At 42.3% G+C, this 23,437-nt stretch overlaps 2 protein-coding genes and 3 pseudogenes across 2 annotated transcripts, besides 10 other annotated features; all 5 read right to left on the bottom strand.

The window, feature by feature from the left end:
- Positions 1–956: 956 nt before the first annotated feature.
- Tb11.57.0052 (variant surface glycoprotein) lies at positions 957–2,483 on the bottom strand (the record flags this gene model as incomplete). Its single annotated transcript, XM_823012.1, has 1 exon — positions 957–2,483. One exon carries the CDS (start codon positions 2,481–2,483, stop codon positions 957–959), a length of 1,527 nt encoding a protein of 508 aa, XP_828105.1.
- Positions 2,484–3,812: 1,329 nt separating this feature from the next.
- Positions 3,813–3,873: a microsatellite.
- Positions 3,874–3,997: 124 nt separating this feature from the next.
- Positions 3,998–4,033: a microsatellite.
- A 6-nt stretch (positions 4,034–4,039) lies between these two features.
- Positions 4,040–4,082: a sequence feature (AT_rich).
- Positions 4,083–4,144: 62 nt separating this feature from the next.
- Positions 4,145–4,267: a sequence feature (AT_rich).
- Tb11.57.0053 lies at positions 4,244–5,794 on the bottom strand (annotated as a pseudogene).
- A 905-nt stretch (positions 5,795–6,699) lies between these two features.
- Positions 6,700–6,770: a sequence feature (AT_rich).
- A 1,640-nt stretch (positions 6,771–8,410) lies between these two features.
- Tb11.57.0084 (variant surface glycoprotein) lies at positions 8,411–9,916 on the bottom strand (the record flags this gene model as incomplete). The annotated part of the gene is made up of 1 exon (XM_823011.1): positions 8,411–9,916. One exon carries the CDS (start codon positions 9,914–9,916, stop codon positions 8,411–8,413), a length of 1,506 nt encoding a protein of 501 aa, XP_828104.1.
- Positions 9,917–11,844: 1,928 nt separating this feature from the next.
- Positions 11,845–11,928: a microsatellite.
- A 33-nt stretch (positions 11,929–11,961) lies between these two features.
- Positions 11,962–11,982: a sequence feature (AT_rich).
- A 196-nt stretch (positions 11,983–12,178) lies between these two features.
- Tb11.v4.0072 lies at positions 12,179–13,711 on the bottom strand (annotated as a pseudogene).
- Positions 13,712–18,345: 4,634 nt separating this feature from the next.
- Positions 18,346–20,563: a repeat region.
- Positions 20,564–20,812: a repeat region.
- Positions 20,813–21,340: 528 nt separating this feature from the next.
- Positions 21,341–21,367: a microsatellite.
- Positions 21,368–21,598: 231 nt separating this feature from the next.
- Tb11.45.0001 lies at positions 21,599–23,161 on the bottom strand (annotated as a pseudogene).
- Positions 23,162–23,437: the final 276 nt, after the last annotated feature.

Genomic DNA, 23,437 nt, shown 5'->3' with positions numbered 1-23,437 from the left:
AAAAAGGAAGAGTTTATTTCTATTCAATAACTTTTCTAATTTTCCTGACTGTAATTATTGTTAACGCACAGTTGTTCTAAACCACTTTGCGTTACAGTAGCATTTTTATTACTGCCTTTTTTGCGTGTTCCTCTTGATACTCTTTCTCAATTTTGCGCTGATTTGGCCGTTTTATATAAGAGTCCGTGCGATCATAAGTTGCTTTTTTTCTCACCTTAGTCCGATATACTAATTTGTGTAAGAAGAGCAATTTTCGACATATATGACACTCTTTGTCGACTAAATTCGCCACTACATATTCCTGCGTATCCATAATAGTAATTTTACTAGAAAGTAGCATTCTTTAAAGTGTTCTTAACAGCATGCTGAAATGATGCCTTTTGGTGCGCTACAATTCCACTGCTTCTTTGTGTTATCTGTAACAAATCTATTTGACATATGCACTGCACTCTTTGTTTCCTCATTATCCAATCAGTTACCTCCTTGCGGATGATTCTGCATTCAGTGAATTCTCTTGCTTGATATTGCGCACATTCCCACTCTTTCCATTTATCTTTCAGTGTTATCTTTAATAATATTCCTCGTTCTCTCTTATTCTCTGTATCACTTCTACTGCACCTTGCAATTGTTGTGAGTACTTTTATTTCATCTACTATTTTAGGTTGACAACCACTCTTATTATACTGTTAGTGTATACACACTCACAACACACTGTTACCATCATCAGTGATATTACTGTTATCCTTACTATTACTATCCTTCCTGCTATAACCCTAACTAATATTCACAAAATAAAAAGAATACAAAAATTGGCATATTTCTTCAAAATTTCAACAGTTTTGCTAATTTGCAATTTTCATTAAATAGTGTTAATATATATAATCTATTAGAAACATTTAGCATATTCTTTCAAAATATTAAATTTTCATAAATACTATACGATTAAACAAATATTCCTAAAACATCAAATCCACAAAATTAGTAGAAATCAGAGCCAATTTCTTGTTTACGAGGAAACTGGAATCCTTGCATACTGTTTCCTCCCATTTGCAGTCCGGAGATTTGCAATCTTTCTCCAATTTCCCTCTGCATTTCTCTGTTGTTGTTTTCTCTCCTGTTCCTTCTGCCGTTACTCCCTCTACTTGTTTTATTGGATTGCATTTATTCTCTTTTTCATCGTACGTGCGTTTGTCTCGAGGACAAGTTGTATTGCTGCCGTTGTGTTTGCTACACACTTCGCCGACTGTAGCTACTTTTTCTGGTGACGCCGGGTGAGTTGGTTGATTTACGAATAAACTGTCTTGCCTCATCAGGAGCTCACCTGCTGTAATTTCTTTCACCTCCGCTTCAAGGATAGTAAGTTGTTGGACTAGCGGTTGGCCAGCTCTCTCCAGGTTGTCGTCACCTGTGAGGTCCTGCTTTAGCTGGTGCAACTCGGCCAGCCACGGGATGGTCATGAGGTTGCTGTTCGTCGTTGTCGTCAGAGTGCCATATTTGAAGCAGACCACGCCGTTGTCTTCTCCGTTGCAGCCTGTTGCGAGATATTCTCCAATATAGGTTCCGCTGCTGGACGTGTGCATGATGCTCGTCAGGCCTTTGATGGAAGCTTCTACTGCGTCTGCCGTCAGCTTTGTGTGCGCCGCTGTCCCACACATTTTAATGAGCTCGTGTATCTTCGTTTTCGCCTGGCTGGCCGCTGTTGGGTATGCCACCTCGGCCGCCGTCTCACTCCAGCACGCGTCGTCTACTGCTGTACCGCTTGCCCCTTTTGCACATACGCATAGTGCCACGGTACCCAAGTTTTTGCCGGGCTGATTTGCTATATTGCTGTTCCCACAGCCGTTGCTGCGGGTCGCTGCCGAGGTTCCGCCTGACGTTATTGAGTCGTCGTCCGTCGGATCTGTTCCTAGTACAGCATCCGCTTTGCCTAGTACCGCCGTGTATATCTTCGCTTTAATTGTTGCCGGTGTTGCTTTTAGTTTTTTCCTGTTGAGTTTTTTAAGTTCGAAGTATATGCCATGGGCTTTGTCTGCTATTTGTTGCACTCTTTGCCTACGCAAAGATAGATCTGTTGCGGTCAGTTCGTTCGCTTTTAGCTTTTTCAATTTGTCCGTCAGACCGCGTTCCGATCCTACTCTCTGGGCAGCGCATGCCCAGAGTGCCCACATTTTTTGGAAAGCGGCATTTTCTGCGTGCTTAGTTGGTAGCTTTAACTGCCATTTCTCCGCTTGGCCTTCCTGAAGGAACATCGCGCGCCACTCTTTTTCTGCGAGGGTCATGTTGATGTCAGCTATACTATTGTAAATCTTGTCGTCGTCCCAGTCGTCTGCTTTGTTGGTGAATGTTGTTGAGGTCCACCGGAGCACGTTGCACATGGCACCGAACTCCCGGCGGTTGGCACCTGTGTCGATGTTGGCATCTGCTGTTTTCACACTTGTTAGCGCTATTAGCGCTGTAGACCACAGGACATGGCTTATTGACATCACTTGCTTGTTTGTCTTTCTATGTGATTGGCATGGTTGAAAAATCCATGAGTGTTGTCAATAGAGATTGATGTTTTGTGTCCTGGGCTGCGTCTTGTTGCTGGTATGCAATACATTGACACCGGGGGTATTTTAGATTGTTGCTCCACGTCGAAAAAAATCGGAAGTTTTTCTTGTCTCTTCGTGACGTTAGCGCAGTTTGAATGGCTGTGCATGGCTTAGGGCCCGCGGCTTGAAAATCGGTGCGCTGCGTTCTTTGTCTTTTTTTGGATTGTGGGTGGGACAATAAATAGCCTTTAAGCAGTCTCTCCGTATACACAAGCCCTGCTGCTATATACCCTGCGGCTGTGAAAAGCTTTGCAGTAAACGTGTTTACCTTACATTTTCAGCTGATTGCGGATCGCCGTTGGCCGAAAATTTGTCTGCAGGCACTGCCTAGTAGTATTCTTGCTAAACATATTCTTCTCTGTTCTTCCGACTTGCTCTTGAGCTGCGCCGACCGCTTGTGTAACGGAAAAATTTCATAAATCTTTGAAAATGGTTTCAAACTTTAAAGGCCGACAGCGACAGCTCCTACACCTCTATTGAGTTGTGTTGATACCTATTTGTAAGCTTTGAAACACAGTTTTCTGTATGGGACAAATAGAGACTAGAAATGGGCCGCATTTTTCAGGATCTGTAGGCCATGATACATATGGTCACCCTCTTGTAAGGAAAATCACTTCTATACTAAACTTTTTATTCAAGCCCACTTTTCCTATTAGTACATGTTTAAATCAAGAAAACAAAGTAATTCCTGATCCTAACTAATAATATAATTCACTCAATAGAGTGTATAGGTTGTTAAGGCCAAGTTTTTACACATTATCTTTTGATGGGTAAAACTTTTTGCCGATTTACTTGTCTTTTATTGTGCATTCTATAGTTCATTGCTAGTCTACCTAATTTTCTACTGATTTTAGAACTTTCCCCAAGGTTAGGTGCAATCATCAGCTGCTTACTTGGCTTGAGCTACATTACTATTGTTACTTCCTCTGTAGTATGCACTCCTAGGCGAACTGTATGTCTTTAACCATCTTTTTTCTCCACGATACATTTCCGTGTATCTATAATAGTATTCTAAGTGGAAATAATGCAATTTTCAAGGTGTTATTAAGAGTGTACCGACAATAGGTGGTCAAAAAGACTTTGACTTATACTAAATCTCTGTGTTAGTTGTGCCTACCCCACTTATTGTGCACACTGCACTCTGCCTCTCATTAGACATCCCTCTGTGACCTCCTTGTGCATAATGATACTCATAATCATTTTTATGTTAGAAAATGCGCATATCTTATCTCCTCTTCCCTTTTTCTTTCTGTGTCTCATTTAATATTATCTATCTTATCTTTTTTACTCACTCACTAGGTTCCTTACATAGCACTTTTGCCATATTTTGTGTTTTTTGACTTGCACTCAGTATTCACTACTACTTATACTAAAATATTCGTATATATACAGTCACAACACACCCCTATCATTATGATTATCATTAATATTATTATAATTATAATAACAAATAATATTAAGAAAATAAACAAAAAATATTTTACTAAATTACAATGGCACTAACATTTCGTTCCCTTAATCCCAATACTTTAAAATTTAGAACGCTATGATACTAATTTATCATATTTTAAAAATTTTAAAAATATATACAATTTTCACATTTTCATCAAATACTGCTAAAATATATCAAATATTATTAATGTAAGAAAAATTTATAAAAAGAATTTTATAAATTTCAGAAAAGTCCTTAGAATAATCAAATATACTAAGCTCAAAAAAGCAAAAGCAATCAAAGCCAATTTATTATTGACAAGAGAACTTGAATCTTCATACTCTTTTCTTTTACACTTACAATCCGGGGATTTGCACTTCCCTTGATGATTCCCTTTGCTTTTCTCTGTTGTTGTTTCGGTTCCTGCTGCTCCATCTCCTTTTCCTGCTGCGTTTTTATGAGTGTTAACCTTACTTTCATCTACTCCACAGCGGTTTCCTGTTTCCTCTGTGTCGCTGGTCCATTTGCAAATTTCCTTGCACTTCTCTTTGTCCTTTATTTTTTCACACAATTTTTTCTGCTTTTCTTCTTCGTCTTTTTGTTTCGTGTCTTTGCTGTCATCTTGCGGCCTTTTTACGCTTGAGGCCGGAGCCGTTAGTGAGTGTGAAAATGCTGACTTAGCATCGTAGATTAGCTGATTGGCTTCTGCTACCCTGGCTTCGGCTGTTTTTTGTTGTTTGGCTATTGACTGGAGCGTCTGTCGGGCTTCCGCGAGCTTCTTCCCCCACGGTATGTCTACAACGCCTTTTCTCCTGCCTTTGTCAAAGTGTTTTGTGTAGATGACACAGGCTCGGCTGCTGTTGCCGTCACAAGTTCCGGCACTTGTCGTCCCTAGGTAAAGTACAAGGTTTGTTCCCTGTGCTATATGCCGTATCCCCGTTTCCACTCTGTTTAGTGTTGCTGTTAGCTCATCTATAGTCACTGGCCCATCTGGCGCTTTCGGACACACTGCAAGCACGGCGTTTCCGCTTGACTCGTCGATGCCGGCGCTCCATTTTACGGCTAAGCCGTTGTTTTCGCAGTCTGGCGCAGCGTTGGCGCCGCGATTCCCGCAGATGCATAGCATGTCTCCTATCAAAGACTTTCCCCCGTTTGATGCGCAGCTATTTGCCCAATTCCTGTCTGCCGCTACTGCCTTTTCTGCAGCGAACTTATTGTTTGTTGCTCCCTGTCCATAGATGGCCTCTGAAATTTGTTCCTTCGACGTTTTTGGTAGCGATACCGTAGTTGCTTCTTTGGCATCTGTGTATTGGCCGATAACCGTGGCCAGCTCATTCAGTGTCACTTTGATTTTTGTTGCGGCTTGTTTGGCCGCCCAGCCTGTTGGTGGTGGATTGTTGCTTATCCATTGTGCTGGTCCGTGTCCCTGTGCTGTGCTGTACTTGATACTAAGCCGTTTGTCGTAGCTTGTCTTCCAGTGAGTTTTGAATGGTTCTTGTGTACCGCCTTTGTGTTTCTTTTCGTTGCTGTCTGTATCTGGGTTCCCAGCGAAATTTGCTTGCCACAACGGGTCTGCTACTGACATGTTCATTTTCTCCAGCTCGCTGATATCATTTGCAAAGTCAGCTTATAAGTTTAGTTTTGCCACCTGGCGGCCTCTCAAATTTGCGACACTATAAAGCAACGGCAAGTCGTTTCGGTTCGTCACCGTGAAAGCCGCATTGCCTTTGCAGGTGGCCGCAATAATCGTGAGAGTTACTTTAAAAAGCATGCAATGACCCTCTGATATTTTGCCGAAGAAGTGAAACAAGAATTCTTCTTGAGAAGTTTTGTAAATTCACCAAGTTGTGTATTGATTTAGGCTACTTTGTTAGCGAAAATAGCCGTGTTAGTTTGTGTTGCAGCTACCCTATAGTTATTTCAGAAGGTTTAAACTTTTATCTCAAAGTGCTGTTCCTTCTTATCGGCTTCTCTGCTGTTTGCTTTCTACACGTTAGAAAGACGCTAATGGTCGGGGCTTCTTTTTTCCTGCATTCGCTCTTAGTGTGTTTTATATTAGTTCTTTTATTTTTTACTGCTTCCGCAACGTTATTTTGCTTAGATATAAATAACAAACACATTTTCGCTGCTTTTATGCACTATTCTTGCCTCAGTTGAGGTATACACGCATAAAGCCGTCTATTTCTCCAGGTTGTTATGTTAGTTAGCTTTTCACAAGGATATTTCTGCTATTCGTACTAAAAAATGACTACAATCGCTTCAGAAATTTCGGTTCTGACCATAGATACGCAGGCGTAAAGCTATGACTTCAACGGATTTGGTGAAATTAGTTACTCAACGATACTATTTATCCGGCTAGTTAGATGCCACTGCATTATTGCAGCATCTAAAGAAGATGTCCAGCCACCACTACGCTTATTTTTAAAAGAAAAAACATTACAATTATTTGTGATTTTGCACACAAACAGCAATGCAACGGTTAAAAGCCGATTTTAAACCACATTGTGGCTCTTCAAGTGGCGAAGTCACTATAGAAGACCATAAAGTAGGAGGTTCCATCATGCACTAAATTTCGTTTTTAGAGAAATTAACGATGTAATTCAAAACTGGATAATGAGGTTCCAAAAGTTGTAAATAGAAATAATTTAAGCATCTATTGAGTTATTTTGGACTATCATATTTTTTACTAATTTTTAAATATAGATGTTTTGAATTTTATTGATTTAATTATGAAAAAATGTATTTTTGACTGCCAACAAAATTAAAAATAACGGTATATCAATTAATTTCATATTAATGAAGATAAATGGCTTACTAATTAAAATGTGTAAATTATCTCTCTAAATAAGTGTGTTTTTCAAATGTTGAACTTTAAAAATGTTGATTTCACCATATAAAGCCATGGTCACCACCACAGGCTAAACTTCATTTTTAGACATTTTTTTACTTTTAAATCGAAAATATACCTTTCTATATTTATTATTGTACCTACGTTCAGCTCCTAATTGATTTCTTTTAGCCTTTAAAACAACAAACATATTTCTATATTTACAAATTTAAATCTTATTCTCAAGTAGCATTTCTGTTTCACAGAAATTATCCATTATATACTGGCGGAACAACCAGGAAGAGGTTTTTCGCGATTGTGGCTTTTCTTTCATTTTTCCTTTATACTCTTGGTTTTTAGGCTACTTTCGGTTAATACTTTGTAATTTTGGTGTGAACTGAATTCTTTTTTTAACATGTCTGACATGTGTCAGCAAGGTTTCATTTTGTCTTATCCTTGTGTGAATGATACAGTTTTCAAGCCATACCAATTAAACGCTTGTATACAACTATGAAGTCGGGGCTGTACCATCACTAAATTTTTTGTACTTTATATAAAATTTTTACCGGTTTATCTATGTGATATTTTACATAATTTCAACCTTTTTATTATTCTGTTTCTTTGCTTTAACCCATAATAGTACAAGTTTTTATATTTTCTTCCCTACAAAATGATATTATTTTTTTAAATGTTGTTTATTATTACTATATTTGAGGGTGAAAGACTTCAATATTACATTACACTTACAGATCTCTTTTTTTTTCTAGTTATGCTTCTTCTACTTCACAACAGCAAATCAGGATTTGCTATCATATTAAAAACCACATATGACAACGTCATCTCTGCAGCCACATCCATAAATTTGTAATTATAATGAGAAGCACTATCTCCTCCTCCTCTTGTATTATTTTCTTCTCTACTGTGCAATCGCGTATTCTATTATTTTGTTACGTATTGTTTCCCCTTCTTCGGGGTTTCCGCTGCTTTGGTGGATGACTCAGCGATCCCATTCAACATGTACACTGTGTTCTGTCCTTAAATCATTGTTTCCTTTATCATATTGTCAGGCATAAATATAGCAATTGCCATGTTCGTGTTTAAAACTGTTCAACTTCCATATCCTTCTTGTTCATTCCTTTAATAATACTCGGTATACCCTTTATCCTTCTTTCTTACTCCCATTCACTTTTTTACACATCTTTCTATTGTTTTAAGTGATTTCATTTGTCTACTTATTTGGTTACCAGAGTTTCTTTTATTATAATATCAGTATATATACACCTACAATACCCTGCTGCCTTTATTACAATCCATAAAATAAACAAAATAGGAAACCTTTCATGATGGCACTATCTTTTTAACCATATCACTCTACCATATTACACTCATAGTCCACTTTCATAGACAATTTCGTATATTAGATTTATTTTTAAACAATTTGCACTTCTTTATCGAAAAATGTTAAAATATATCAAATTTCAGCAAATTTAACAAATTCTCTTAACAAGGAAAACATTCTTTACTTTCATTAAATATATTAAAAATCTTTTAGAAATTTCATCATAGAATCAAATATGCAAGCAAAAGAGGGGCCTTGGTAATAAGAAACGAATTGCTTCCTGTGGTGCTTGTTGTTTTGTCATCTTTGTCTTCCGTTTCTTGGTTTTGTGCTTGTTTTTTAGCTGCTTTTGCATCCAATGTGCACTTCTTTTTGCCACCTTCTTCTTCAACCAATTTGCATGGGGATTTGCAATCATCTCCTGCTCCTCTGGCTGCGCAAGTTGCTTCTGTTTCAGTGAGTTGTGGTTTGCATGTCTTTGTGGCTGCATCGGCTATCGCTAACATACTTTGTCCTTCAAAGTAACTGACTGCTATACCGAAATCGTCGCTCTTTGCTATATCCTCTAGCGACTTTTCAGTTGTCTTGCCTGCTTTTTTGAATGTTACTTTTTGTTTGTTAAGCTCGCTGACGAAGGTTGCATAAAAGTTTGTTGGATCGCCAGCAAGAGCTGCTATTTTCTTGGCTACAGCTTCTTTTCCTTCTCTTTTTGTCGGGTCTCCTACACGTTCGTTGCCCATCGCCAAGTTGTTTGTGGCTTCTAGCATTACTTCGTCGGCTTGTAGTGCTGCCACGTCTAATCCGGTTATATCTAGTTTTGCTTTTGCCACTGCCTGTTGCGCTTCGCATATGAGCCTTTCTAATTTGTCCTCATTGGCCTCGACTTGTTGTTGTTCTGGTTTCTGCCGGCAGCTGTCCCTGGCCGTCCCATGATTTTTTAGCTTGGACGCTGCTGTTGAGAGGCTTGCTTCTTTGGTTAGTTTTAGTGAAAGTTGTACATCGGTTATGCCGCTTTCTGAGCTGTCTTGGCATTTCCCTGCCGATGCTCCGGTGAAGGTTGTTCCGGTGGTCGTCGCTATTACATTGCTGGTGCTTGTTAACGTTTTTAAGTCTGAGTGCTTGGAAATCTTGACGTGGGTTGTTCTGAAGATGTCAAGGTCGGTGTTTGTAAACCCTGCGGCCTCCAGCGAACCGTCTGTGCACGTCGAGAACGTTGTTGGAGTTTGTGTGATGGCATGTGTGCATCTGGTTCCCGAGTGTGTAGGGTCGCCCGCTAGCGCCGCCCCTGCTAACAGGTCCGCTGCGTGCTCTCTGCCGTTTAAGTAGCCGGCCTGCCTTGCGACCGCTGCTAGTGCTCTTGTCACCGCTTGTATGGCTGCGGTCGCCGTTATTGCCGCTTCCCTGCGCCGTTTGTTGTCGTAGGCGATTAACGACGTGTAAAACGCTTTTTTGTCGACGGCCGCCGCTTTCGCCGCAGCGAGCTGCCACACTTTTGTTTGGATCTGACTGCTCGTAAGGTCAGAGCTCAGTTGTTGTAGCTTTTGTACGTATTGGTTGGAAGCAACTGTAAAGTACGTTGCCTCCCTGCATACTGTATTTACGTCGGCTAGCACTGCCGGTGGAAGTTGTTGTATCGCTTGTTGTGGCAGTATTGGCAGTAGTATTGCTACGGCTGCTGCGATATACCTGTTAAAGGTCGACCTTCTTTGTTGGCTGCTTTCTGTCATTTCTAGGGTACTTTTCCTTTAGTGTCAAGTTTATAGCTGCAGATGACTGTACAGGATCCGGAAAGCCAGTATTGCAAGCCTTGGAGATATCGCCACCATGATAAAATATTGCTTATATTGTAGTTGCCGCTTTGTCGAATGTGCAAACCTAAGCATTTGCATTTTTTAACTTTGGTTTTTGTTAGTAATGTTTTGCACTGGTTGTCTTGTTTTTATACGAGACCGCTCGTCGCCTTTTCTATTTCTCTGCTGCTGCTGCTGATTATGGTTAGTTTAGAGAGTGTTTTATTAGATCGGAGTGTATTGCCACCTTCTGCGGTGCTTCGGTTGCAGTTAGTGAGAACATTACCCCTCCTCAGATGCTCTGCTTTTAACTTCTAAGATCAACCTAAGCACACTTCCGAAATTCCAGTCTATTTCGGTCCGAAATTCTATTAGTTCTCCTCTATTCTCTGTACGTCCCTGATAAAATTCAAACCACACATTCCTTCGATCAATTGGCGTTTGTTTGCCTTAACACTTAACACGTGGAGAAGCCATAATATGAAGAAAATACAGTTGGTGCACTCTTCTCCACTACTGCATTTATCCGTTTCTGTGTAAATAAAAAAAAGTGCACCAATTCTCTACGTATCATCTGCCCCTATGGCCTCTATTTGACGCACTGTCTTGTTTCACTCCGTATTTGCCCTCCTTGTTTGCCGGTATATCTGTTGACTTCTTTTGATACTGCAGTATCTTTATCTGGCCTGCACATGGTCTCCGTCTCTCCCCCATTGTCCCCTTAATAACCTTCTTGTGTAATATGATTCCAAACTGCGTGTTTGTTTTTTCAAGTGCGCAATTTTGATTTCCATTCTTACAGTCTAAAAATCATTTGAATATGTCACTTATCACTAGAAATCATTGTTTTTTGTCATTTTTTCAACTTGTGACAAGGTTTTTTCTCCACGGAGACTCATAGAAATTATGAAAGATTTTAAAGGTAAATTTTGTTTAACCACTAGTTTCTACTTTTAATTCTACTCTATATCGATCTATATCTACACCTAAAGCACTTATCATTTATTCCCGGTGCATATTTTCGGAGCGCTTCAAGTTTTGTTGCTGTTTACACGCAGTGACAAAATAATGCTGTTGCTTTGCCAGTAAACACGCTCTTTAGTACTTGTCACATTTATACTAGTTAAATAGTGATCTTTGTCTTCTTTTTATCGTAATTTACAGTCACTAGTAAACTCATTTGTTTTAAAGTTTCATGACACGCTGCACTAACGCCGCATCAGTGTGTATTCTAATGTGTATTTACCGTCTCCTGAAAATTATTAATGTCTGACCAGTATACCAATACCGAATTGGAGGAGTATCATCATTGATTCTCTCCACTTCATAGAGTTATGCCATTACATTATGTAAGCGCTACTTAAGCGGTTTCCTCGTCTTTATTCTCCTTTATTTTCGGCGAAAATTCATTAGTAATCCCAGCTTTTAAATTGCCCTCCCCATAGTGTTATATTCTTTCGCACAAATATTTTCCAATATTTCTATATCTTATGAAAATAATTCGACATTACTTCATACTTACAAAATCCCTTACCCCATATTCTGGGCGCGATACTTCTTTACAGCTGTATATTAGGATAAAAAGTCAAATTAAAAAGGAGTAACTATTATCCGTAAACTGGCGCCTATCCACTTTCAGTAAAATGTGGAGCACAACATCCTCTCGTATCGTTGTGTAGTTTGCTGTGCATTTCTTTTGACTCACCTTCAATTCTGTTATTTTACCTGCTGTCGCTACGAGTCTACGAGGCTTGACTAGGGTTCCCACCTGCTTGATAATCATGAAATCGTGCATATTCCATCTCTATTTGTTTCTCTCTGTCTGCCTTCACTTTAATAATATTCCTTTTGCTCTCACTCACTCCTATCATTATTATTATCATCATCATTATTATTATTATTACTGTCATTATTATTATCATTATTACTATCATTACTGCTCTTATTATAATATTCGTATATGCACACTCACAACAGTCCCCTATTATTTATTATTATTATATCACAAAAAACATGCATAAAAGACTTAATAAACTAAATAAAAGAAATTAGAATCCACTCATTTTCAAATCTTATCGGCTTACTACTTTGAACCCATACACTCTCATACAATTTTTTTTCGAAAACTTTTCATATTTTCACTAATTTACTTACTTTCATCAAAAAGTGTTAAAATATATCAAATAGCAAAATTTTATCAAACGAAAAATTCTTTTTAAAGGGAGGGGTAAAATTTTAAAAAAGAAAAAAAGCAAGCCAAAGAGGGGAAGCTTTGATGAGAAAAGAATTGCTTCCTTTGGTGTTTGTGGTTTTACCATCATTCTCTGCTTTCACCTCGTCTTCTTCATCTTTAGGTTTGCAAGTTCCTTTGTCTTCGGTACCTTCCCATTTGCATTTATTCTCTTTGCTGCACTCATCTTTCTTTTTGTCATTACAGATCGCTTCTGAGGTTTTATAAATTGTAACAATTGCTTTTTCTGTTTGTTTTTTTAGGATTTGGCCTTGCAAATATGTAATTGCCTTTGCAAAGGTTTCCGGTTGACACAAAAAGCTTATTGGTTTCGCTTCGGCTGCGTCCCCGAGCTTGACAGTTAGCTCACTGCTGCGCAATTCTTTCAAGAATCTCTTATTGTATGCCTCCCCTTTGTCGCCGAAGTATCGGTTGAGGAGCCTGGTTAGCAATTCGCCCTTCGGCGCATCGCTTAGCTTGCTTGTGCCTGGGTTGTCAGATAGCAAGTTTCTAGCCAGTTCTGCTATCTGTGAGTCGCTCTTTAAGGCTTCGATTGTTAACGTAGCGAGGTCTAACTCTGGCTTGTTAAGTGTTACTTGCAGCTCGTGAAGGACTTTGGCGATTTGCTTACCTGTGAGTTCGGCTGCAGGGTAGTCGTTCTCTGTTGCGGTCGCATCCTTGTTGCTTGCGTCTTCTAGTTTGTGGATGCTTGCCTGCGGTGCTTGTGCTTTGTTTTTTGGCTGTTTGCCTGGTTGTAATTTGAATGATTGTTGTGCTGTGCTGTCTGTTTTGCAGACTTGACCGTTGCCGTCGCTAGCTGTCGTCCAGCTGGCGCCGCCTCCCACCTTAAAGTTCAGAATTCTCTCCTCTACGTGTTTATCGGCGTCTAACTCATCGAGTAGAGTGATATGTGTAGCCGTCCGCAACAGCTGTCTGATGGTGTCGGCAGCCGCAGACTCCTTTGCTGTTGCAGTGCAGCTTGGGCCAGTTGTTGCGGCCGGGCTGATCTTGATCTCGCACGGGGCTGAGTTTGCCGTTACGGAAGTTGTGGCCGATGCTGGGATCGTTGCGGGGTGTGCCATGACGACACCCTGGACTCGGCTTAGATAGTTTATTCGTGCTGCGATCACCGCTGATGCTTTTTCAGCTGCCGTTGTCGCCGCAACCCTGTTAGAAATCCGTTGAAGTGTCGCTTTTTCATCGATAGCCATAAGCAACTTGTATGCCTTTTTTGAATTTATGTCGTCGGTTGCGGCTGCCGCAAGCTTCCATGCGCACAGCTGTTTGTTTTTTTCTTCAACGCCTTCGTATGCCTTCAGTACTACGATTCGGATGGCTGTGACCGTGTTAGTTAGGAATTTTCGTTCCGTGCACTAGTTGTCGCTCTCAAAAGCAATTGTGTTTGTTTTGTCTTCACCTGCTGTCGATATTGTCGCCGCTAGCATAAAAGCCAGAGTTAGGCTTGCTATTGTAGTAATCATGTTTTAAGGTCGCTGCCTTAGGGACTAGCTTTGCTGTGACGGAAACGTTCCGCTATTTATCCATGTTGTGCGAAAATGAACACTTATAGACGTTACAAAATCGAATCTCTGACAAAAACACAATCAATATTTGTCATAAAAGAAATGCTGGTTTTTTCGTTTGCTGTGGTGTCAATAAAAAAGTGGCTAAAAAATTATTATATGCACATAATCACTATAAATGGCTTTTTTGCTCATATTTTCAACTCACAAAACGATTGGTTTCACTGTAGAACCTTACGGTCACCAAGATATATATTTTGAACCTAAATGTTGTTTTTCAACAATGTTCGTGCTTTACTGCTCAACCCATATCGATCTATATCTATATCTATTGCATCTATTATGTATGGTCGGTGTGTGGTTTTAATACCGGTTGGCTCCTGTAGCGTCGGTTTATCTTTAAAAACGGTATAACGGTGACGTTTTTCCGTATGCATGGCGTTGATTATTTTGCAGTGTTTTCCTGGTTTGTTGTCAGTCACTTTAACTTTTTAGGCAGTTGAGTCTCTAAATGGACTCATTTGTTTTCGCATTTGTGTTCATTCCCCATTATTTCTTCGTTAGTTTGTATTTTTATGTGAATTATTCGCTCTTTGAATGGGTTCAACTTTTTTCCACTGAACCAGCAGATGAGAGATGCAGCTTCATTTGAAACCTTTGTTACATCACACAAAGTTCCTCAGCTCTTTTATGTTTTATTTTAAGTTGTTTTAACGTCTTTATTCTCCTCTTAAGCTTCATTGAAAGCCACTTATTTTCCATTCTTAAAAGTATATCGTTGCTATAACATTATGTGTTCTGCCACAAATGGTTGATATTATTAATATATCTGATAAAAATAAGGCTTCGAAATTGCCTCAAACTTACTCAACACCTTCCTCCTTCCTCTTTTATTTCTTTTACTTTACAGAAGAATATTATGATCGGCTATCCGATTCTAAACTGCAGTAATCAGCATTATCATCGCTGTGTTGGCTATTGATTTCTGTGAAAAACAAGAAACATCATCTTTTGCTGATGTGTCATTTTATTCTATGTTGTGCTGTAGAATCCTCTATCGTTTCTTTCAATATTCTTTTCCCTTCTTTTAGTTTAATTCAGCTATCATATCACTAACGCAGCAACCCCATTTTTTCTGCTCGATTTTCTTTACCTCTCCGTCATCGTCTCCTCCACAAAAAATCTCTGCCTCTGTCATGACACGCATCGCCATTTTTGTGCATGAAAACTGCGCATACTCTACCTTCCTTTTTTCTTTTTTTAATATTCCTCAATATAATATATTATTTCCATCAAAGCCTTTACATTGTTTTTAGTAAATTTATTTTACGCCCATTTTGTCCTTACCACAGCTCCCATAATAATACTAGTATACAGACGCACAACACACCCATATCACTACCATTATTATGACTATCATAACCTAGTTAACATAAATAAAATAAGAAAACAAACAAATGAGAACACCACTCATTTTTCATACTCTTCCACTTTACTACCTTTCACCTATTAACCATCATCATGCATATTTTACTTACTATAGTTATTTTACTTATCTAAATTACAATTACTAAAAACTTTCAAGTGTTATAGAAAAATTATCACAAATGTAATACTGTCTTCAAAACAAAGCTCATAAAGGAAGAAACAATTAGTTACAAATTTTTTATTTACAATAATAGTGAAATCCTTACAGGAGTGACTTTCCCATTTTCACCTATTTTTACAATCCCTCTCCAGTTTACCCTTATATTTACCTGTTGTTGTTTCGGTTAACGTAGTTTGAGGTAGTGCTAAAAAGACTGCATTCTCGTTGATTTGCCATGCATTATATTCCCTGCTAATGCCGGCCACCTCAACGTGGTGCCAGGGTCCAGTACCCCGTATCATCGGGGGAAGCGAAGAGCCAGCAGCGTTCCTTTCATGGGGAACAATGCTGTGCTCCGGCAACGGCATCATACAGCACAGGGATCAGCAGCGTCTTGCTGGGACACCGTTCTTCATTTGTCGGTCCCTGGGCACGTGCCAGCGTGTCATCAGCAGTATCATCCGCACTAAGATGCTGCTGTCCGGTGATGTGGAAGAGAATCCCGGCCCGTCGTTGCGCGGGATGCAGTGGAACTCCGCCGGGCTATCTCAAGGAAAGAGATTAGCACTCCACAAAACCCTTGTTGATGAGCGGATCGCCTTTTGTCTGTTGAGCGAGACAAGGATGACGCCTGGAGAGGCGGCTTGCTTTAGCGTTGCTGGCTACCAACATCACGGAATAGCTCGTAACTGCAAAGGAGGTGGTGTATCAATACTAGTGAGGGAGGACCTACCAGTCGAGACAGGTATGACCGTTGTTGGTCGCATTGAACAAGTGCATGGAACAATTCACCTTGCACGTGGAACGGCGCTGACTGTCACGTCGGCATACATCCCACCAAAACACACCTTCACGGAAACTGACCTAGATACGCTTCTGACGACTGACGGTGCCAAGCTCATCGGTGCAGACGCTAACGCACACGCGCTGGCATGGGATCGCGCGAGCCCACCAAATACCAAGGGTGAAACCCTCACACAGTGGTGCATTGACAACCAGTTTCTGGTCTGCAACACTGGTGAGTGCACCAGGTACGCACGCCACCACGGGGAGTCCACCCCTGATGTGACACTGTCAAGGAATTAAATAGTGTACGTGGACATCGCTGTATTCTCCCGATAGCGATCACCATCACATATTTTTCGACGTTATCGTTGGAGACGGCACAGATGCACTGAGTTGCCCGCAGCTTCGAAAGCCCATGTACGCATGGCTAAAAGCTGACTGGAGGAATTTCCGCCTCAAGGTTGACGAGCTCTGCAGGAAAATTGTTAGAGAGAAGAACGTCAACACCATGGAACAGAAATTGAGCTCCGCCATCCGCATTGCGACGAAGGTCTCCGTCCCCCGTGGCTGCAGAGCAACGCCACCACATTGGACACCTGAGCTCGCAAAACTCGATGAAGAGATCGCTGGATGAGGACCTTTCCACATAAGAGAAAAGTTGGTAGCCACGCGTAAGCAGATTCTGGACCGTACCACAAAGAAGAGATGGAGCACGCTATGCTCCAGACTTGCGGTGTCAGACCGCTGCAGTTGGCACATTGTCAAGAAGGTATATGCGCCACGACCACTAACCACACCGGCTGTGCTTGTTGATAACGCGGCCATCACGGACTACCGTCAAGCTGAGAGGTTCATTAAACTGTACTCGTCTTGCGCAAGAAGGCACCCCGACTCACACCCACCGGCACACATAAAGACGATAGCGAGTGAGTTCAGTCCCATCACGATGGCTGAACTACGGAGATCGATCAAACTGCTACCGAGTGGATCCGCAGCCGGACCTGATTGCTTATACAACAAGGCACTGCAACATCTCGGTAGAACAGCGCTGAATGTTGTTCTGAGGCTATTCAATGAGAGCCTACGAACGGGAGTCGTGCCGTCTGCATGGAAGACTGGTGTTATCATCCCCATCCTGAAGGCCGGAAAAAAGGCGGAGGACCTCGATTCTTACAGGCCAGTGACGCTCACGAGCTGTCTCTGCAAAGTCATGGAGCGAATAATTGCCGCGAGACTTAGAGACACTGTTGAGTCCCAGCTGACGCCGCAGCAATCAGGCTTTCGCCCCGGATGCTCAACGCTCGAACACCTCCTGCACGTCCGCGCTGCCCTCTGCCGTCCCACGCACCAATATCGTACAGGTGCTGTATTCGTCGACTAAGAGAAGGCATTCGATACAGTAGACCACGACAAAATTGCGAGGGAAATGCACAGAATGAAGGTATCACCCCACATTGTGAAGTGGTGTGTATCATTTCTGAGTAACCGAACTGGCAGAGTGAGATTCAAGGAGAAGCTTTCCAGCAGCAGAACATTTGAGCGAGGAGTGCCACAAGGAACTGTCCTTGGCCCAATCATGTTCATTATTGTCATGAACTCGTTGAGCCAGCGCCTTGCAGAAGTGCCGTTACTGCAGCACGGATTCTTTGCAGATGACCTGACGCTACTTGCGAGGCACACAGAGAGGGATGTCATCAACCACACGCTGTAATGCGGCCTAAACGTGGTGTTACAGTGGTCAAAAGAGTACTTCATGTCTGTCAACGTAGCGAAAACGAAGTGCACACTCTTCGGGTGTATAGAGCGCCACCCCCTTACATTACAATGGACGGCGAAAGAATAGGAGCTGACAGGACACCGAAGCTTCTAGGAGTAACATTCCAGTGTCTGCAAGGGATGGCAACACATGCGGCAGAAACGAGACGCAAGATGGACTTCCTACTACTGCAGATAGCAGCCATCTCAGCTTCTACATGGGGGCCAAGACGACAAGTACTGAGAGCTTTTTATCTAGCACTCGTACAGGCACACACCATGTATGGCATTGAGGTATGGTACTGGGACGCTTCGGAACGAAGTCGCGACCTCCTTGCAGCAGCGCAACACAAGGTCAGTCGCATCATAGCTGGCATACCACATGGGACGAGCAAAGAGGACTGTCTGCTGGAAGCAAACCTCCTGCCACTCAAGACGACCACTCTTGTGCGCAGCATGAAATTCATGCTGATGTGTGAGTCACGAGGCGGATGTTTGCGGCGCAGTGCTGAGGAAGCATATCACAGCAAACACCCAGTCAGAGCCACACATTCCCGCATCATGCGGTCCTACCTTCACCTCCGCATTGAGCCACGCGAAAACCCACTAGAGACATCGACGCTCCGCCACAGCTGCCGACCGCTATTTCACACGCAGATAAAGCCTGTGTGCGCTGATGACTCTAACAATGTCAAAAGGGAGGCTTCCGAAAAGTGGATTGAACGGCATTTTGCACGGAGGGGGAAGGAGCCACCGCGACGAGAGCACTACGAATTGTGGACTGATGGATCCGTGTCCCTCGGTGAGAAGTCCGGAGCAGCTGCCCTGCTCTATAGAAACAACACGCTGATTTGCGCACCCAAAACTGGAGCAGGGGAACTCTCATGCAGTTACAGAGCGGAATGCGTAGCATTAGAGATAGGACTGCAACGGCTGCTGAAATGGCTTCCGGCATACAGAACCACACCGAGCAGGTTGTCCATCTTCTCTGACTCGCTGTCAATGTTAACAGCACTGCAGACAGGCCCCTAGCCGTAACGGACCCAATTCTGAGAGACTATGGAGGCTTCTGCTTCAAGTTCAGAGAAGGAAGATACGCATCCGACTGCAATTTGTGTTTGGCCATTGTGGCGTGAAACGGAATGAGGTTTGTGATGAAATGGCCAAAAAGTCCGCAGATTTACCACAGTTGCGAGACACATGGATCCCCGACATCATTGCTTATGCGAAGCGAGTGCTTAGGTCGGAAGAAGTCCATGAGAACACTCATAGGTTTGGTATCACGGGCAACCACTTTCCAACAAAACATAAAGAAGAACTGACGAGGGAAGAAGAAACAGCACTGGCACGCTTTCGGGTTAGGTCTTCAAGATACTATGGATGGATGTTGCGAAAGATCGACCCGAGTGTGCCTCCACAGTGCCGATGGTGTAACCCGCAGCATGCAGCGATAGGACCAACAATACAAACCCAAACAACCTGTTGCGACACGCACTCTTCAGAGAACCTCCGAATTGACCAAATGTACGGAATGTGATGCCACATACCAATGCCGCTCGAGTGCTGTAACGCACATGGTAAACAAACATGGCTTTGTGCGAGCTGATGCCCTCCGGAGGATCAAATACGGCGATGCAACACCTGCAGTGGACATCCCCCCGGAGCCCCCTCCAGTGGTGGCGATCGTTCCTCTACCATCGAGCACACGAGTCCCGATGAGACCGCAGGTTCTTCATTGTACCATCTGTGCCTCCATATTCGCAGTGCTAGGCCGACTATTACACCACCTTAGAACAATACATGGCATAGGTTGTGGTAGTTGCCGCGTGAAATGGGGGCGAGAAAACGAAGACTCATTGCAAGGAGATGGTAGCGTCCCAGCAGCGCCAGCCTCTCAGGATACACGGAAGCTGCCGTTTCAATGTGACCTGTGCGAGGCGAGATTCGGTACATGCTCTTCCCTGTCACTACACAAGAAATTCAAACATAAGAGCATAGTGACGGAGGACGGTACCGTGGTGGTGGTGCAATTCCCTCGTAAGCGTTCCAGTGAGGGAAACCTTGACGTCCCGGGGAAAGGGGAGGTGCAGTGTGGTGTGTGCCAAAAAATGCTCAGTTGCAGGGACTCCCTCATCTGACACTGTAAGGCTTTCCACAAAGGTGAGGAAGTGGAGCTTAAATGCAGCAAAAGCACAAAATTGTGTGCCACTGATTCCCCGCATACAAATGCATCCATGTTGGTGTACCCGACATGCGGAAGGCAGTGTGCTAGCAAAACTGGCCTCACCCTACATCAAAAGAAGATGCACGGTATGAAGGTAGAGCGCGCTGTTACAAGCCAACGCGGCGACTGCGAAGAAACGTCGCTGCACTTGATGAGCTGTCCCGGTTTGAAGGAGTTACGTGTCAGGTTTGCGGTAGAAGGTGTGTGTGTGCAGGATATATGTTTTTCTAAAAGGCTGGCGCAGTTTCTCATTGCGGTTGAACGGAGCCGGCCGCAGGTGAAGTCCTCACCTAATGTAACAGTCATACAACCCACTCTCCCTTCTACAACTTCCCCCCTTATTGCCGAGTGTGGAGCTAGCAGGAAAAGCACCGGACGCAAGAATAGTCCAGACACCCTCAGAGACAGAGGGGGTATGCAGTCAACAAGCAACAGAAACAGAAAGAGGGGGAGAGAATAATAAACGAATAACAAAAATCAAAACAAAAGGATTGCTAAATGACATCTTTTGGAGAGTCCAGGGTGGGGGGCTTCTCGCCCCATCTGCTGTATTCCGTTCAACTGCGGAGCTACAACAAAAAATTATAGAGTGTGTTAGGATGAATAAAAAAGGGAGACTCTGCCACAGTCGCCAGACCAATAGCATCTCAGGGCTCTACGGTTATGGCTGATGGCCGCGCCAGTGGGGGGAAACTCTCACGAAGGCACGAAGAAAAATTTAAAAAAATTGTCTTTCTATTAAAAGAAAATCTGCATTCACACTATGAACGCTTACTTTCTTGTTTAAGCGCTTGACATCAGGATTCATAAGCAGAATAAAAAACACAGTTGTTATAATCTCTCTAGTTGTACAAATTATTTTTTGAGTAAAATATGGAGAATCTGTGGTTCCTCCTTCGCCTTTTTGTGGGGTTGTGAATACTGTTGATTTGTTTTGTTCCTGTGTAGAGCACTATCATAGCACATAACGTAAAAAGTTTATTAACCATGTACACAGCACTAAATCTCTCCATCTCCTTCCACTCCATCATCTCCCGTGAATTTTCAATTCATTTCTTTTTTAATTAAAACTAACCATGTTTTATCTACATTTCTCTCTTTTTCCTTTAATAATATTCTTCGTGCTCTCTCTCACACCCCCCTTATTGCCATTGCACATAAATATCGCTTTAAGTGCTTCTACTATTCTAGTCCATTTATTCTTCAACACTGCTCTTATTATAATATTAGTATATATACACTGACAACACACTCCTATCATTATCATTATTATTATTATTATAAACATAACTAATATTTATAATATAAGCAAATCAAAATAGCACCCGCTTTTTATGCCCTATTATCCTATTAATTTACTTCCAGGTGCCTCTATCGTACAAAGATTTCATATTGTTGAGTTTCAAAATTTAATATTCTGAACAAATTCCAATTTTCATTTAAAAGTGTTGAAATGCAGCAAATTTTAGTAAGTTTCATAAATTTATAAAATTCAGTATAAGTCCGTATAATATTAAAATACTACAAACACTGTAAATTCAGAAACCATCATGGTGAAGTGTTTGTTTTCTAGAATAGAAGAATCTTTGCAAGTTTCGCCCTACAACTTACAATCTGGAGATTTGCAGTCATCCTTTTCCTTATCTTTGCATTTCTCCTCTTTCTTTTCTTCTGCTTTCATTCCCGCTTTAAGTTTGCATTTTCCGTCTTTGTAATCGTAGTCTAAATCCTCTTTGTATTTACTTTCTTCTGTGTCTGGCTTGCATTTTTCTGTAGTTTTTGATTCTGTAGTGGTCTTAGGTTTAGCTTGTTGTTGTCTGCTGTTTTCTTTCCAGAAAACAACTGCTATTGCTTCACCAAAATTTGCAGTTTTAGAGACTCCTACTATGTCCGGGTCGGTGGTTTTGGAGCCCACATTGCACGTTATTTTGTCATTTTTTAAGGGTTCAATGAACTCCTTGTTGATATCGCTTGTATCTGGTCCGTATACTTCCGTTATTGCGGCTACCCAGTCCCCGTCTATTGCCGTTAGAGGTATCGATCCCTTCGTGAAAAGGAATGCTATCTTCGCTGCCGGTGACCCTTTGGCTATTTGCTTGCGCGTCAGACTTGCTGCTTTCGCCTCTGGTTTTATCAGGACTTTTTTGGCTTCGCACACCTTGTTTAACAGTGTCTTTTCTGAAATTACTAGTTTAAGCGGCTGGTCGTTGACGACGCAGCTCGTGTCGTCCGGTCCTGTCTTTCCTAGTGCTTGTTTGGCTGGCTGCGTTATTGCCGCCGGGGATTGACTAGGCTTTGCTCCTACACCGTGAGTCACTGACCCTTTCGTTTCCGCGTTTGCTCCACAGTATCCGGCTTGCTTAGCGCCGGCTGTACTGACGCTTCCGGCGCTGCCTTGCATGTGGATGTCAAATGAAAGCTGCATGGGTTTGAGTTCACTGTTTGGCGTTAGTGCTAGGTGCTTCAGTTCCGCTATTTCATCGTTGATCTTGTCTATTGCATCTTTGTAAGCCGCGCTGGCGTCGCAGGTATTGTCTTCTGTTGCTGTGACGCTATACGTGGCTACACATTTGCCTTCGTTTGTGCCGTTTCCGCTCAGCCAGCGCTGGTTTGTTTTTGTCCATTGTGCCTTCTCTGTTGCTTGGATCGTCTTCGGCCTTCCAGTGAGCAGCTGCCCCAGCACGCCGTTCCGCTTATGAAGCGCTTCTATCGCATCCTCGATTATTTTTGATTTTTCTTTCAAGGCCGCTTGTTGCTTGATTGCCGTCGTCGCTGCTATTGCGCTGAGGGCTGTGTACAGCAGCTTCCTCTGCGTGTCCGTTGCCGCCGTTGCGGCGAGAAAAAACATGCGCGTCTCAGTGTTGAGGTCCGAAAGACGCTGTTGGGATTCTTGGACATTTATCCTTAAGTGTTCGGCCAATTTCTTGTTAAAATAGATTTCGGCGCATGTGGTTTTGACCGCTGCTAGGCTTCCGGGGTCTGCTGGTTGCGCAGTTGCGAGGGTATCTAGAAGAAACACCACCATTATAGCAGCGATTCTTCTCTTTGGTTCGTGCATCTGCATTCGCCTCCTCATTTTGTGTTTGCCTTGAGTTAGGATGGATCAAATGGGACCTGCAAGTTGTGTACGTATTGTTCCGGACACATAGAAACGTTGGTCGAATCAACGTGATTTGCGTGGCGCATTGTTACACAATCCAAACACAAAACAATATCTTCCCATTTCCACCTGCCCGTTCTATACCCTCTATCATAAACTATTCTCTCTTTATCAAATACTTTCAATCTCCCATACGGCTTCGTTTACGCCACCATAGAAATATTTTCCCGGTTCTTGGATTTAAGCACTAGT

Source organism: Trypanosoma brucei, assembly GCF_000002445.2.
Source record: "Trypanosoma brucei brucei TREU927 chromosome 11 chr11_scaffold02 genomic scaffold, whole genome shotgun sequence".
Lineage (NCBI taxonomy): Eukaryota > Euglenozoa > Kinetoplastea > Trypanosomatida > Trypanosomatidae > Trypanosoma > Trypanosoma brucei.
Note: the sequence above shows the minus strand (reverse complement) of the source record. Positions and strands in the feature narration are given on the sequence as shown.